Below are 15,207 nucleotides of genomic sequence, written 5' to 3'. Positions count from 1 at the left end.
TGTACAAACATATATACAGGTGCTGTGGTGAGGGGAAGGAGGTAAGGTGGGGGGATGGGGAAGGGGAGGTGGGGGAGAAGAAGGAGGGGGCTCAGTCTGGGAGGAGGGGGCTCAGGGGGCTCAATACCTCCAACTTAACATGTCCAACACTGACCTCCTCATTTTCCCACCCAAACACTCTCCTTCCCCCAGCTTTCCCATCACTGTAGACACTACCACTCCCCTCCCCATGTACTGCAAGCCCACAACCTCGACATTCTCCTTGAAGCATATCTCTTTGCCAACCTGCCTTTTCAGTGAGTCGTCAAATCCTGTCGCTTCTATCTTCACTTCTCCAGAATCCGTCCTTTTCTCTCCATCCAAACTGCCACCATGCTGATCCAAACACTATGACATCCATTCTCGACTGCTGGATCAGCTCCTCCTTGACTTCCCTGCCTCGAATCTTTCCCCTCCCTTGTCCACATTTCACTCTGTTGCCCGTATCAAATTTTCCAAAACATTATTCCCTGCACACCACCCCACACCTCGAAAACCTCCAATAGTTGTCCATCCCTCTCAGTCTCAAGCAAAAATGGGCAGGGACTATGTCTGGTTTTTTTGTACTCACCCAAACACTTACTACAATGCCCTGTACAAAGTAAGCACTCAATAAATATGATTGACTGATTCCCATCTGCTTTAAGGCACTCAACCAGCTCTCCCTCCAGACCTTACCACACTAATTTCCCACAAATCACCCAGCCCACAATCTTTGTTCCTCTAATTCCCAACTATTCACTACACTTGGTAATGTCTCTCTTGCCATCTCTCCCTTGCTCACTTCTTCCATCTTGTCTGAACCTCCCTCTCTCCCTCCTTCTTCACATCCGGCAAACCACCATTCTGCGCATCATCAAAGCCCTACGGAAACTCATGCCTCCTCAAAGAAGGCTCCCCTACCTAATCTGTCATCTTCCCACCCTATTCCCTCCCGGCTGAATCACCTATATACCTGTGTCCTTTTCCCACTAAGCATTTTGGGATTGATCCCTCTCCTCACAACACTGCAGTACAACCTTTATTACTCGATTACTTGCCGTACCTAAAATTTATTTTAGTGTCGGTGTCCACCGGCTAGACTGTAAGCCCCTTTAGGACAGGGATTGTGCCTGCCAACTCCACTGTCCTCTCCCAAGCTCTTAGTTGCAGGCTCTGCACAGAGTAAGCATACAATAAGTACTACCAATAGATTGATATGGGGGAGAAGAGGGTGTTCCTGCCCAGGGGAAGAGCATTAGCAGGGCTTTGGAGGTGGGATAATCAAGAGTGGGGCATGGACTGGGGAGTGGAAGGGAAAGAGATGGAGAAAGCTGGTGGAAAGCTTTGAAGCCAAAGGCCAGAAGTCCCTGCTTCATGTGGAGGAAGCTGGGCAGCCATTGGAGGTTTTGGGAGAGAGGAAGATGTGTACATTCCTAGAAGGTGAGCTGAGCAGCAAGGTGGAGGGAAGACTGAAGTCCGTGATTGGCTGGGTGGAGTGCTTTCACTTCCTCTTTTCTACTCCTCCTTTCTTCCGGCCTATTGGGCATGTAAAACAACAACCCGACTTTCACGTTCGATTCCTGCTCAGGCAGCCAAACCAGAGAAACTCAGAAAGTCCCTCTGCTCCCCGACTTCCAGGTTTTCCAGACAGCAGCTGGGCCGGAGGGCAGGAAATTGATGGACGCAGGTACTCTGTCCCTGAGCCTGCCTTTCCCACTGGTCCAGAGGAGCTCATCTCCTTCCTCCCCTTCTCTTATCATTGCCCACCCTCTCTTATAACCCTGGGGGACCTCTTCTTCTCCCTCTTTCCTTCCCCCGGGTGGTTCAGGCCTGGGAGGGTGCCTGGGTCTGGAGGAAAGGGGGCCCCAAGGAGCAGCAGGAACTTAGAGAAGGGGGGAAGGGGGAGATCAGTCGTCAGTCACCGTCATCTCCCTATTTTGTTTCGCAGAAGGGTTCGGGAGCCGGATCTGATTGGAAACACCGACGACAGTAAGTAATTAAGGCAGCTGCCCCACTGCCTCTCCGGCTTACCTTCCTCACCCCTCCCCCTATTTCCTCCACCTCACCCTAGTGTACTGGGGAGCAATATGCAATTCAGTTTTTAAGGAGGTCACTAACAGCTGCCCTAGTCACCGTAGACTCGAGGCAGAAGATTGGCTCGTAAGGAAATTGAAACCCAAATTGGGAACTAGGAGTGAAATCCTTTCTGCTTCCTCAGACTCTCTGTCCACTGACTAGGAGCCCTGCGACATGTCTATAGTCTCGCCATCCATATTGTTCATGCCCCTTCTTCATGCCCCTGGAGCCCCCTCCCCATCACATCTTGCAGAATGCTACTGCCCCATTCTCAAAGCCCTTCTCAGCTCACACTTCCTCCTCCTCCTCCTCCTCTTTTAACTTTGGTCACTTCCCCTTCCTGGAAATTAATTTAATGCCCATCTTTCCTACTGGATTGCAAGCTCCTTGGGGCCAAGGATTGGGTCTACTAAGTCTGTTGTACTCTCCCAGGCCCTCAGTACAGTGATCTGCAGTAGAGTAAGCACTCTGTAAGTTCATTCATACCTTAACCCTGGATCCCAGTCCCTTACCATAGTTATAGCCCTTTACCTCCCCACTCTCCCAACCCTTACCCACTGCTTTCAAACAGGCCGTGTCTTCCCATCATAAAAAACCCTTCTGTGACCCCACAGTTCCCTCCAAATGATAGCCCCATCTCCCTCCTACCATTCCTCTTCAAACTCCTTGAGCGAGGGGTGTCTACACCCACTGCCTCAAGTTCCTCGCCTCCAGTTGTCTCCTGGATGCCCTCCAATCTGGCTTCACTCCACACTTTCAAAGGTTACAATTGATCTCATTCTTGCCAAATCAAATGGCCTCTACTACTCCATCCTAATCCTGCTTTGACCTCTCATCTGCCTTCGACACAGTCGACCCCAGTTTCTCCTGGAAATATTACCCAACCTCGGCTTCACTGACACTGTCCTCTCCTGGTTTCCCTCCTACTTCTCTGGCCACTCATTCTCAGGCTATTTTGCGGGCTCCACCTCTGCCTCCCACCCCCTAACTTTGGAGGTCTCTCAAGATTCAGTCCTGAGTTCCTCCCTAATTCTCCATCTGCACCACTCCGTTGGAGAACTCATTCCCTCACATAGCTTCAATTACCACGTCTAAGGAAACAATACCCAAATCTACATCACCAGCCTGACCTCTCTCCCTCTCTGCAGCCTAGCATTTCCTCTTGCCTAGACATCTCCACTCGAATGTCCTCTTGTCACTTCAAACTGAATATGGCTAAAACTGAACTTCTTATCTTCCCTCCCAAACCCTGTCCTTCCCCCAACTTTCCCATCACTGTAGATGGCACCACCATCCTTCCTAACTCATAAGCCCATGTCCTCTCTCTTGGGAAAGCAGCATGGTGTAGTGGATAGAGCACTACTCTCCTTCTACAACCCAGCCCACACATTTCACTCCTCTCGTGCTGACCTTCTCACTGTGCCTCGATCTCACCTGTCTCCCCGCCGACCCCTAGTACACGTCCTGCCTCTGGCCTGGAACCTCCTTTCTCCTTTAATCTGACAGACAGCTACTCTCCCCTGCTTCAAAGCCTTATGGAAGGCACACCTCCTCCAAGAGGCCTTCCCAGATTAAGTCCCACTGTTCCTCATCTCCCACTCCCTCCTGCATCACCCTGACTTGCTCCCTTTGCTCTTCCCCCTTCCCAGCCCCACAGCACTTACATACACGGCTTTCATTTTAATTTGTTTGTATTGATGCCTGTCTCCCCCATTTCTAGACTGTAAGCTCACTGTGGGCAGGGAGTGTCACTGTTTATTGCTGCATTGTAATTTCCCAGGCACTTAGTTCAGTGCTCTGCGCACAGTAAATGCTCAATCATTTCGATTGAATGAATAACTTATTCCCTTTATTCACCCCTCCCTCAGCCCCATAGCACTTATGTGCAGTTCTGTAATTTATTTATTTAGATTAATGTCTGTTTCCCCTTTAGACTGTAAGTTCATTGTGGGACTGTGTCTGTTTATTGTTGTATTTTACTCTTCCAAGCACTTAGTTCAGTGCTCTGCGCTCAATAAGCGCTCAATTAATACAATTGAATGAATGAGTGAATGAATGAGCTCCTCCACTCCCTGAGCCCCAGCAATCTTCCCTGCAACCCCCTCTCCTGCCACCACAGAGTCCAATCATCTCCCGGAGCTTTGGAGCGATTCCCCCCTCAATCGTCTCCATGATGGACCTGGAGGAGGAGCTGACTTGTTCCATCTGCCTGGATCTCCTTAAGAACCCCATCACCCTTGAGTGTAGTCACAACTTCTGTTCCACCTGCATCACTGCTCAATGGACCACGGTGAAGCAGGACACCCCAGGTTCGGCACAGCTCCGCTGTCCCGAGTGCTGGAGGCCGTGCCAGTGGGACCGATGTGTCCGGGACACTCGGCTCCAGAGTCTGTTGAGGAAGCTGACGTCCCACCAGGACCTGGAGATGCTTTCCCAGAAGGTAAAGATCAGGGGCGTGGGGGAGCTCCCCACTGGGCCCCATGATGGGCAGGGGGACTGGGCGTCTGAGTCCAATCCCTGAGGAAGGGAATGGCTCATGCCGGACTAGGTTCAGGGAGGTGAATGGGAAATCCTGGTGGGACCTCCAGGGAGAAGACTCCTGGGGCTGTTCCAAGAGAGCGGGAAGAGAGTGGGGATCGAGAGTTGAGCCAGGCTGGCCAGGAATCCAGGCCACTGGGGGAAATTGTCCTCGCTTTTCCCCTCACAGGATGACCTGGAGAAGGAGCCCAGGGCACTGCAGTTGGTGAAGTGTTGCCCCTCAGAGGGCCCCGAACTGGACATTTCCTCACTGAATTACTGCCTGAGGAACCCCAAGGTTGCAAATACCCATGTCTGCCTCATCACCATCCTGGGGGAACAGCGCACAGGGAAGTCCTTCCTACTCAACCAGATACTCCTGGCGCTCGAGGCGATGGTGAGACCTGGGAGCAATGGGAGAATGGAGGCAACAGAATGGGAAAAGTGGGAGTGAGAGAGTACGTCTGAGTGGGGAAAATTAGTATGGGGCACAGGGGGTCTGGGAGAATTAGTGTGAGGGGCAGGCAATGTGAGGAGAATTCATGGAGTGCAGGTAGCATGGGGAGAATTCATGGAGGGGTTTCTTTGTCTGGGGAAATTACTGTTAAGGGCAGGATTGTCTGGGCACAACTAGTGTGAGGGGCAGGATGTATGAGGGAATAATGTGAGCGGCAGGTGGTCTGAGGAGAAATAGTGTGCGGGGGACAGGCAGAATGTCTGGTGGCTTAAGTGTGGGGGTGGGGGCAGTTTGTCTTGGGTGAACCAGTGTTGAGGGCAGGTTGCCTTAGGTGAACCAGTACAGGGGACAGATTGTCTTGGGGAAAGAGGTTTGGGGAGTGGGCGGTCTGGGGAGAATTATTGTGCGGGAGCAAGATGTCTGGGAAAGAGGGAGGTTATGGGGCTACCTCCCCCTCCCCATCCTCCCCACCTTGCCTCCTTCCCCTCCCCTGTATATATGTTTGTACAAATGTATTACTCTATTTTATTTGTGCATGTTTATTCTATTGATTTTATTTTGTTAATATGTTTTGTTTTGTTCTCTGTCTCCCCTTTCTAGACTGTGAGCCCTCTGTTGGGTAGGGACCATCTCTATATGTTGCCAACTTGTACTTCCCAAGCGCTTAGTACAGTGCTCTGCACACAGTAAGTGCTCAATAAATACGATTGAATGAAATGAATGAATGTGTTTGGGAGGGTTAGGATTTGGGGTTAGGGGTGTGGTGACTGAGACTCTTCCCTGCAGGAATCTGGCCAGGGCAACTGGAGGCCACAAGGAAGGGAATATCGGCAGGGCTTCCAGTGGGGCGGAGGAAGCGACACCATCACAAAGGGTGTGTGGATATGGAGTCATCCATTTCTGCTGGACACGAATGCAGGGAAGGTGAGAACGTGGACGGAAGGGGATGGAAGAGGAAGAGGGAGAGGGAGAAAATGTGGGCAGCAGCAAGGGGCCAGGGAAAGAAGCGGGGCAGGTGGGAGAAAGGGAGGCAGAGGAAAAAGAGCAGGGAAAGAAGAGAGAAGGCCTGGAGAGAGTAAGAAGGAGAAAGAAGGGGCGGGGGGGCGGGATTTGATCAGGAAGGTGGGAGAGAGCAGTTCAGACCCCATCCTCCATGGTGACCCTCCAGGTGGCTGTGTTTCTGCTGGACACAGAGGGAACCATGGCCCCGGGCCAAAACAAGGAGACAAGTGTCAAGCTGTCGGCTCTCAGCATGCTGTTTAGCTCCTACCAGGTGAGTCCCTGGAGACAGACGATCAGTGGTCCATCTCTCAGCCCTGTCCTCCCACCACCACCTACCTCCCATCTCCATTCATTCATTCTTTCATTCATTCAGTCGTATTTATTGAGCGCTTACTGTGTGCAGAACACTGTACTAAGCGTTTGGGAAGTACAAGTTGGCAACATTTAGAAACAGTCCCTACCCAACAGTGGGCTCACAACCTAGAAGGGGGAGACAGAGAACAAAACAAAACATATCAACAAAATAAAATAAATAGAATAAATATGCACAAATACAATAAAGAGAGAAATAAAGTCGTACAAACATATATCCATATATACAGGTGCTGTGGGGAGGGAAAGGAGGTAAGGCGGGGGGATGGCGAGGGGGAGGAGGGCGAGAGGAAGGAGGGGGCTCAGTCTGGAAAGGCCTCCTGGAGGAGGTGAGCTCTCAGTAGGGCCTTGAAGGGAGGAAGAGAGCTAGCTTGGCGGCTGTGGGGAGGGAGGGCATTCCGGGCCAGGGGGATGATGTGGGCCAGGGGTCGACAGCAGGACAGGCGAGAATGAGGCCCAGTGAGGAGATTAGCGGCAGAGGAGTGGAGGGTGTGGGCTGGGCCGGAGAAGGAGAGAAGGGAGGTGAGGTAGGAGGGGGCGAGGGGATGGACAGCCTTGAAGCCGAGGGTGAGGAGTTTTTGCCTGATGCATAGGTTGATTGGTAGCTACTCCCTCCTCCCACTCATCATGGCCCTGGAAGAAGAATGAAGCCAGCCTGGAGGTTTGAAGGCGAGGACAGCCTTCATGGGAAGGTCTACCTGAGAGGGAAGACCATTCAGCGAACTTGCAGGGAGAGGTTGGAGGTTATGGAATTGTCTTTCCTGGAGTGGGGGAAGGGACAGTTTAAAGGAAGGACCCCCTCCCCCGACCTGTCTGTGCTGCTGAATTAGGAAAGTCCTGCCTGATGGGAGGGGGCCCAGCACAGCAAGACACATGTGGAAACTGAGGCACAGAGAAATTAAGTGACTTGTCTAAGGTCTGGGAGCAGACAAATAGCGGACCCGGGATTAAGACCCAGGTGCTTCTGATTCCCTGGCCTGTGCACTATCCACCAGGCCATACTGCTTTAACTTGGCTGTGCTGCTTCAGCTACTCAGATCCCAGGGGGCCTAACTTTCAGCCCTTCACCTTCCTTCCAAATCTGACCCACTCTAATGCTCTTTCTCTATTTCCCAGATCCTCAATGTCTCCAGACAGCTGAAAGAGACAGACCTGGAATATCTAGAGGTGAGCAGAGGACTCTGGGATAAGCTGCCTGGGCTCTAGAGGATGAATGGGTTCTGTATGTGTTGGAGAGCAGGATTCCTGGGCTTAGAAGAGAATAGTACTGGGTTCAGGGGAGAGCCAGGAGCTAAACACCAGGGGGCCTGGAAGCCTGGTTTTGATCTGGGAAGCACGCTATCCAACCTTGGCTTCACAGACTCTGTCCTCTCCTGGTTCTCCTTTTATCTGTCCGGCCGTTCATTCTCAGTCTCTTTTGCGGGCTTCTCCTCCCCCTCCCATCCCCTTACTGTCGGGGTTTCTCAAGGGTCAGTTCTTGGTCCCATTCTGTTCTCTATCCACACCCACTCCCTTGGTGAACACAGTCGCTCCCATGGCTTCAACTATCATCTCTACGCTGATGACACCCAAATCTACATCTCTGCCCCTGCTCTCTCTCCATCCCTCCAGGCTCGTATCTCCTCCTGCCTTCAGGGCCTCTCCGTCTGGATGTCTGCCCGCCATCTAAAACTCAACATGTCCAAGACTGAACCCCTTATCTTCCCTCCCAAACCCTGCCCTCTCCCTGACTTTCCCATCACTGTTGATGGCACTACCAACCTTCCCATCTCACAAGCCCGCAACCTTGGTGTCATCCTCGACTCCGCTCTCTCGTTTACCCCTCACATCCGATCCGTCACCAAAACCTGCTGGTCTCACCTCCGCAACATCGCCAAGATCCGCCCTTTCCTCTCCATCCAAACCACTACCCTGATCGTTCAATCTCTCATCCTATCCCAACTGGATTACTACATCAGCCTCCTCTCCGATCTCCCATCCTCCTGTCTCGCCCCACTTCAATCCATACTTCACGCCGCTGCCCGGATCGTCTTTGTGCAGAAACGCTCTGGGCATGTTACTTCCCTCCTCAAAAATCTCCAGTGGCTACCAATCAACCTACGCATCAGGCAAAAACTCCTCACCCTCGGCTTCAAGGCTGTCCATCGCCTCACCCCCTCCTACCTCACCTCCCTTCTCTCCTTCTCCAGCCCAGCCCGCACCCTCCGCTCCTCTGCCACTCTCCTCACTGTGCCTCATTCTCACCTGTCCCGCCGTCGACCCCCCGGCCCACGTCCTCCCCCCGGCCCGGAATGCCCTCCCTCCGCACATCCGCCAAGCTAGCTCTCTTCCTCCCTTCAAAGCCCTACTGAGAGCTCACCTCCTCCAGGAGGCCTTCCCAGACTGAGCCCCCTCCTTCCTCTCCCCCTCCCCACTCCCCCGTCTTACCTCCTTCCCCTCCCCACAGCACCTGTATATATGTATATATGTTTGTACATTTTTATTACTCTATTTATTTATTTATTTTACTTGTACATATTTATTCTGTTCATTTTATTTTATTAACGTGTTTTGTTTTGTTGTCTGTCTCCCCCTTCTAGACTGTGAGCTCGCTTTTGGGTAGGGACTGTCTCTATATGTTGCCAACTTGTACTTCCCGAGCACTTAGTACAGTGCTCTGCACACAGTAAGCGCTCAATAAATATGATTGAATGAATGAACGAATGAAAGCTTGGATCCTGGTATGCAGACAGTTGTAAAATAGATCTTTGCTTCCCAGATGTTTCTCCGTGCTGCTGAGACAATAGGAAACTGCTATGAGATGGAAGTAGTTCAGGTGAGATGCCCCCCACCCCTCTCTCTGCCATTTTCCATAAACTTTGGAATCCCCACCACCCATCAGGTGCTCTGCCCCTCTCACTGCCCCCTCTTCTCCCCCAGCACTTAGATCTCTTAGTTCGTGACTGTTTTTTCGCAACGGAGTTTGGATGGAAGCCAGGGAAGGCACACATGACTGATGTCATCCACGTGAGTTAGTGCCAAGGAATAAGACACCTGGGTAGGGCTGGGGCAGAGGAGCCTGTAGGGAAAGGGACGGTCACCCCAAATGATGAGGAGGATGCATCGCCATGAAGCAGCATGGCGTAAAGGATAGAGCACGGGCTTGGGAGTCAGCAGGTCATGGGTTCTTGTTCTGGCACTGCCACGTGTCTGCTGTGTGACCTTGGGAAAGTCACTTCACTTCTCTGTGCCTCAGTACCTCGCTTGTAAAATGGGGGTTGAGACTGTGAGCCCTAGGTGGGACAGGGTATCCACCCCAGCACTTAGTACGGTGCCTGGCAAATAGTACGCACTTACCAAATACCAGAATTATTGTTATTATTATAAGATGTCTGTCCATTCCTTCTCCCCAGAAACAGTTTGACAGTTATCCCAACATCCAGGAGATGATGCAGAGAGGCCGGACCCATTGCTATCTCCTGCCCTTCCCGGGGAAGAAGATGGTGACCAAAGCTGGGGGAAACACTGCTGGTAACACCCTCCCAGGGCCCAGATGCCATGGCATCCTGACCCAAATCCTAACCCATCCTTCCACCCCACCATTCTCCAATCGCACCCCACACCCACACCAGCTCCCGGTTTCTCCTCAGAAGCCAGCACATCCTGCCTCGAGAGAACCTGCTCTCTCTGCCTGGATCCAGCACAGCTCTCCAGGTCCTCACACGTCTCTCTCCCCCAGATATGGATGACGAGTTCCGTAGGCATCTAAAGGCCTACATCGGAGATGTGCTGTTATCGGTCACCAGTCAGGCGAAGAGTCACCAGAAAGGCCTGTTCACTGGAAGCCAGTTAGCTGATGCGTTTGAGGTGTGAAATTTCCCCACCCAGAATCCCACACTCCCAACCCCAGATCTCTGCAGTGTCTCCTGCCAGTGCTGCTCACCCTCTTCGAAGTCAGGTGCTTGTCCCTGCTCTTCCCCTCTCACTTTCAGACCTTCATCATCATCATTCTCATTATCCTCAATGGTATTTATTGAGTGCCCAGTGTACAGAGCACTGTACTAAGCACTTGGGAGAGTACAGTACACCAGAGTTGGTAGGCACATTGCCTGCCCACAGAGAGTTTACCGTCTAGAGGGTTGGTTCGGGGGACCTTGGTTCGGAGAACCACCCTCCCTGCCTCAGAGCCACAGGGCTCCTGGTCTTCCCATCTCCCTTTTCTTGCAGGAACTCTCCAACCTAATGAGGCATGAGGAGTTTGGGTTCTCCTCCCCTGTTGAGGTAGGTGAGGAGAAGAAGCTTGGGCTCTAATAGGGAGACATGGTCTGGGGAGGTGAGGAGGGAGAGTGGAGGGAGCGAGCCAGGGATCGGGGGTTAGATGCTTCCTCCATTCTGAGGGGAAAAGGACCGGGATTGGGAGTGGAAGAGGAGCTGGAGGGCTTGGGGTCAGATGCCTGAGGGAAACGGCATCAAAGCCTTACTGAGAGCTCACCTCCTCCAGGAGGGCTTTCCAGATTGAGCCCCCTCCTTCCTCTCCCCTTCCTCCCCCTCCCCATCCCCCGCCTTACCTCCTTCACCTCCCCACCACACCTATATATATATACATATATATATATATGTCTGTACATATTTATTACTCTATTTATTTATTTATTTTACTTGTACATATTTATTCTATTTATTTTATTTTATTAATATATTTTATTTTGTCATCTGTTTCCCCCTTCTAGACTGTGAGCCCACTGTTGGGTAGGGACCGTCTCTATATGTTGCCAACTTGTACTTCCCAAGCGCTTAATACAGTGCTCTGCACACAGTAAGTGCTCAATAAATACGATTGAATGAATGAATGAATGAATAAATGAAAAGGTGAAGGAAGATGGAGGAGGGAGATTGAGGGCAGGGCCTACATCCCATCATTTTCTCCCTCTTCTCAAACAGATTTCCATTCGTTTCCAAGCCAGGAAACTGAAGAAAGACAAGAGAAAGGAATTTGAGGAGTTTTTGCTGGAGCAGGTAGAGGATTTGAAGGCTGGGACAGGGTTCTGGGAGGGGCTCAGGTCTGAGTTGTGAAAAACATGGATTGGGAGGACAGGCTACCCAAGCTCCCGGACAATAACTTCCCCTTCTTTTGTCCCCCACCACAGAATCAGGCCACCAAGCGACTGTTCTCTGCCCTCCCCGTCACACCAAGGGCCATGCGGGCCCGCATAGACAAAAAGAGGGACGACATCTTGCATGCCTTCTCTGACGCCTACAAGGGCCATGACCAGAGCAAGTCCACAGAGACCTTTAGGAAGGAGCTTCAGGACAAGGAAGAGACGTTCTTGAAGGCCTATCTCAAACGTTTCTGTGGCCACGCGGCTGCCGTGGGTGCGATTGCAGGGGCTGGGCTGTTGACCGTGGTAGGAGGGGCGGTGGGGGTTGGCGTGGCATCAGCCGTAGCGGCGGCAGAGGCTGCTGAATTGGCGATCGCCGGGGCTGCAGGGGCTGGGGCGGGAATCGGAGTGGGGGCTGGGCTGGGGGCTGGAGTGGGGGCGGGGGTGGGGGCTAGGATGGGCCGCAGAAATGAGAAGGCGGAGTGGGAAAGTGAGGAGGACGAGGAGCCTCTTTTCCAAGATGAGAGGTGAACTCTGGAAATCAGCCACCTGAGGACTTCCGCAGGCCAATGCGGAATCCTCCAGAGGTGGCTGACTCCCACATGCATATAACCTGGTTGTGGGCCAGGATTGTGTCTTTTTTTGGCTGTGTTGTACTCTCTCAATCTCTTAGTAAAGTGCTTTTGGTACAGTAAGCGCTCAATAACTATGAATGAATGATTCCTCCCGAGGTAGCCGACGCCTACATACATAGAAACCTCTGCACGTGGCCGACCGCTGCCTGCATTTCAGATGAAACTTGTGCTGGCTACAACCTAAATACAATTTGCATCCGGTAAATTGTTTTTTGGGGGGAGGAGCTTTGCTTTTTTCATCAGCCCCGCCCTCCCTTTCCTGATGGTAATAATCACAATCTATCATTCAATCATACGTATTGAGCGTTCACTGTGTGCAGGGCACTGTAGCAATGTAATGGACACATTCCCTGGCCACAACGAGCTTGCAGTTAACACCAACATTGACAAAGTTGATAATGATGATGATGATGATGATGATGATGATGATAGCCCTTATTACGCAGTTACAGGATGCTAACAACTAATAACAACTATGTGCTTAGCACGGGGGGAGACATGAGATAATCAGGTCAGACAATGTCCCTCTCCCAAATGGGGGTCACAGACTAAGTAGGAGGAAAGACAGGTGAGGAAACTGAGGCACAGAGAAGTTGAGTAACTTGACCGAGAACCCGTGGCAGACAACTGATGGAGCTGTGATTCTAACGCAAGTCCTCTGATGGTCAGGCCCTTGCGCTTTCCACTAGACCATGCTACTTCCAGATTGGGTTTAGCTGAGCTGTTACAAGTAGGACAGGTCGCTTGGAGCAGTAGATTTCAGATGCATTTTCAATGTAAGAATACATATGCCCTCTTTGAAAATTTTCATGTGCTAAATTTGATTATGGTATAGCATGCTTCAATAATAAAATGTCGTGATTCTAAGCCTCTGTCACATTTAAATAACAGTACACACCCATGATCTGAACGGGTATACAAAATAAACCACATCTATCACCGTGACCTGAAACTGTAAGGATATTGAAGGCAGACTTTTTCTTGAACAGCTGAGAAATGAATGACACAGGAAACTGAATTTTTATTATTGGGTGAGCTTTACGTATGCCAGCTTTTTAAGAAAATATTAGAAGTCTTTTTTGTTTCCTTATTATGTTTCATTTATCCTCTTTTCGTCACAGTAGTTCACTTCCTTATATAGCTATTTTCAGTGGTTTTACAAAGGTCCCCGTCTGGACAATTAGCCTAAAGATTTTCCATCAGATTCAAACTTTAAAATGGTTTCACAAACTCAGTCTTCCACCAGCTGCAGTTCCATTTACAATGTCAGCATTTTTCAGCCCCATGTTTTAACGTAGTGGACAAAACCAGACAAAGCCCTTGTTCAGGGTTGACAAAGTGGCCAGGGGTGTCGGTGGTTAGCTCCTCGACTACGGGTACCATCCAAAGAGGAACTGTCGGAGTTGAGGCAATGAGGGTGTTGTCGACGAATCAGAGAATGCTTCCCAGAGGAAGTGGAATTTAAAGGAAGCTCGGGAAAGGGCAGAGGTTGGACAGATTTGGCGGGGAGGGGGTTCCAAGACGATGATGAAGTTAATGACAGAGACTTTCTGTCTTTTATTGAGTTTATTTATTAATAACGTACTTCGTGCCAGAGGCTGTACTAAGCTCTGGGGTAGATACAAGTTGATTAGGTTGGACAGAACCTCTGTTCCACATGGGGCTCCCAGTCTTAATCCCCATCAGATTGATTGATGAAGATTGCAGCACCTGTCTCACTGGCTGTCCTGTGGCCCCTGAAGTCAACTAGAGTTTGAAAAGACCCAGTGAAGACTTTTGGTTGAGAGGACAAAAGAGTTTTTTAGTTATTTTTTAAAGAGCTGGGCATCCTCAACCGAAATCAGTCAATCAATCAATGGTATTCATTGAGTGATTACAGTGTGCAGAGCACTATACTAAGCCCTTGGGAGAGTCTACTACAGTAGGGTGAGTGGATAGATACTTTCTCTACCCACAAGGAGCTTCTAATTTAGAAGAGGAGCTTACCTCCTTAAACCAGTTCTGTGGTTCTTCATCCTTCATGTGGCTTACCCGGATTCTAGAATGGAATTGATCCCAAATGTACATATTGTATGGAGAATGGATTGATTGATGATGAGAGGGTAGTGGGTGAGCGTGGGAGCAGTTTGGATGGAGAGGGAAAGGTGGATTCTAGGAACATTGTGAAGGTAGAGCCAACGGGGTTGAGTTACGGACTGAATATTGTGAGTTGAATGAGAGAGGGGAATCAAGGATAATGTCAAAGTTATGGGTTTGGGATATAGGGAAGCTGGTGGTGGGGTCTTCAGGGATGGGATAGTTGGGGAAAGGAATGGGTTTGCTGGAAAGAAGAGGAGTTCTGTTTTCAATCTCCCCAAACTTTTGTCCGGGGCCTGGCCAAAGCTTGTCGCAGGCCAAAGGCTCCATTCACCCCCACCCCCAGACTGGACCACTATCACAGGACCCTGGCTGCAGTGGGTGGGAGCAAGTCAGAGATGAAGTGGGAAATGGGAGGTAAAACAAGACTGTTGGCAAACCCCATCTGACTTTCTGGAACAGCCAAGTCAACAACTTTATTTGCGTGGGTTTTGAGGGTATGGTATATGTTAAGCTCTTGCTATGTGTCAGGCACTGTTCTAAACTCTGGGAAAGATAATAATAATAATAATAATAATAATAATGATAATAATAATAATAGCATTTATTAAGCACTTACTATGTGCAAAGCACTGTTCTAAGCACTGGGGAGGTTACAAGGTGATCAGGTTGTCCCATGGGGGGCTCACAGTCTTAATCCCCATTTGACAGATAAGGTAACTGAGACCCAGAGAAGTTAAGTGACTTGCCCAAAGTCACACAGCTGACCAGTGGCAGAGCCGGGATTTGAACCCCTGACCTCAAAGTCCGTGCTCTTTTCCACTGAGCCATGCTCCTTCTAAGATACCACCTAATCAGGTAGGACCCGGTCCATGTCCCACATGGGCCTCACAGTCTTCATCCCCATTTTACATTTTACATTTTACATTTTACATCCCTATTAAATCAGCTTACAAAACGCAGGTTTGGGCCT

The 15,207-nt window shown here is 50.5% G+C and overlaps 1 protein-coding gene across 1 annotated transcript; it reads left to right on the top strand.

Annotated features, from left to right (window-relative positions):
- The first annotated feature begins 1,592 nt into the window (after positions 1-1,592).
- On the top strand, positions 1,593-13,021 carry LOC119942793 (RING finger protein 112-like). The gene is made up of 14 exons (XM_038763745.1): positions 1,593-1,708; positions 1,970-2,010; positions 4,217-4,537; positions 4,805-5,011; positions 5,858-5,995; positions 6,240-6,344; positions 7,562-7,612; positions 9,204-9,260; positions 9,365-9,451; positions 9,838-9,955; positions 10,164-10,291; positions 10,652-10,705; positions 11,366-11,440; positions 11,572-13,021. Exons 3-14 carry the CDS (start codon positions 4,268-4,270, stop codon positions 12,052-12,054), a joined length of 1,773 nt encoding a protein of 590 aa, XP_038619673.1. The 5' UTR covers positions 1,593-1,708; positions 1,970-2,010; positions 4,217-4,267; the 3' UTR covers positions 12,055-13,021.
- Positions 13,022-15,207: the final 2,186 nt, after the last annotated feature.

The sequence above is a fragment of the Tachyglossus aculeatus genome, chromosome 21 (genome assembly GCF_015852505.1).
Source record: "Tachyglossus aculeatus isolate mTacAcu1 chromosome 21, mTacAcu1.pri, whole genome shotgun sequence".
In the NCBI taxonomy this organism is placed as follows: domain Eukaryota; kingdom Metazoa; phylum Chordata; class Mammalia; order Monotremata; family Tachyglossidae; genus Tachyglossus; species Tachyglossus aculeatus.
This window is presented reverse-complemented; position numbering and strand designations above follow the sequence as displayed.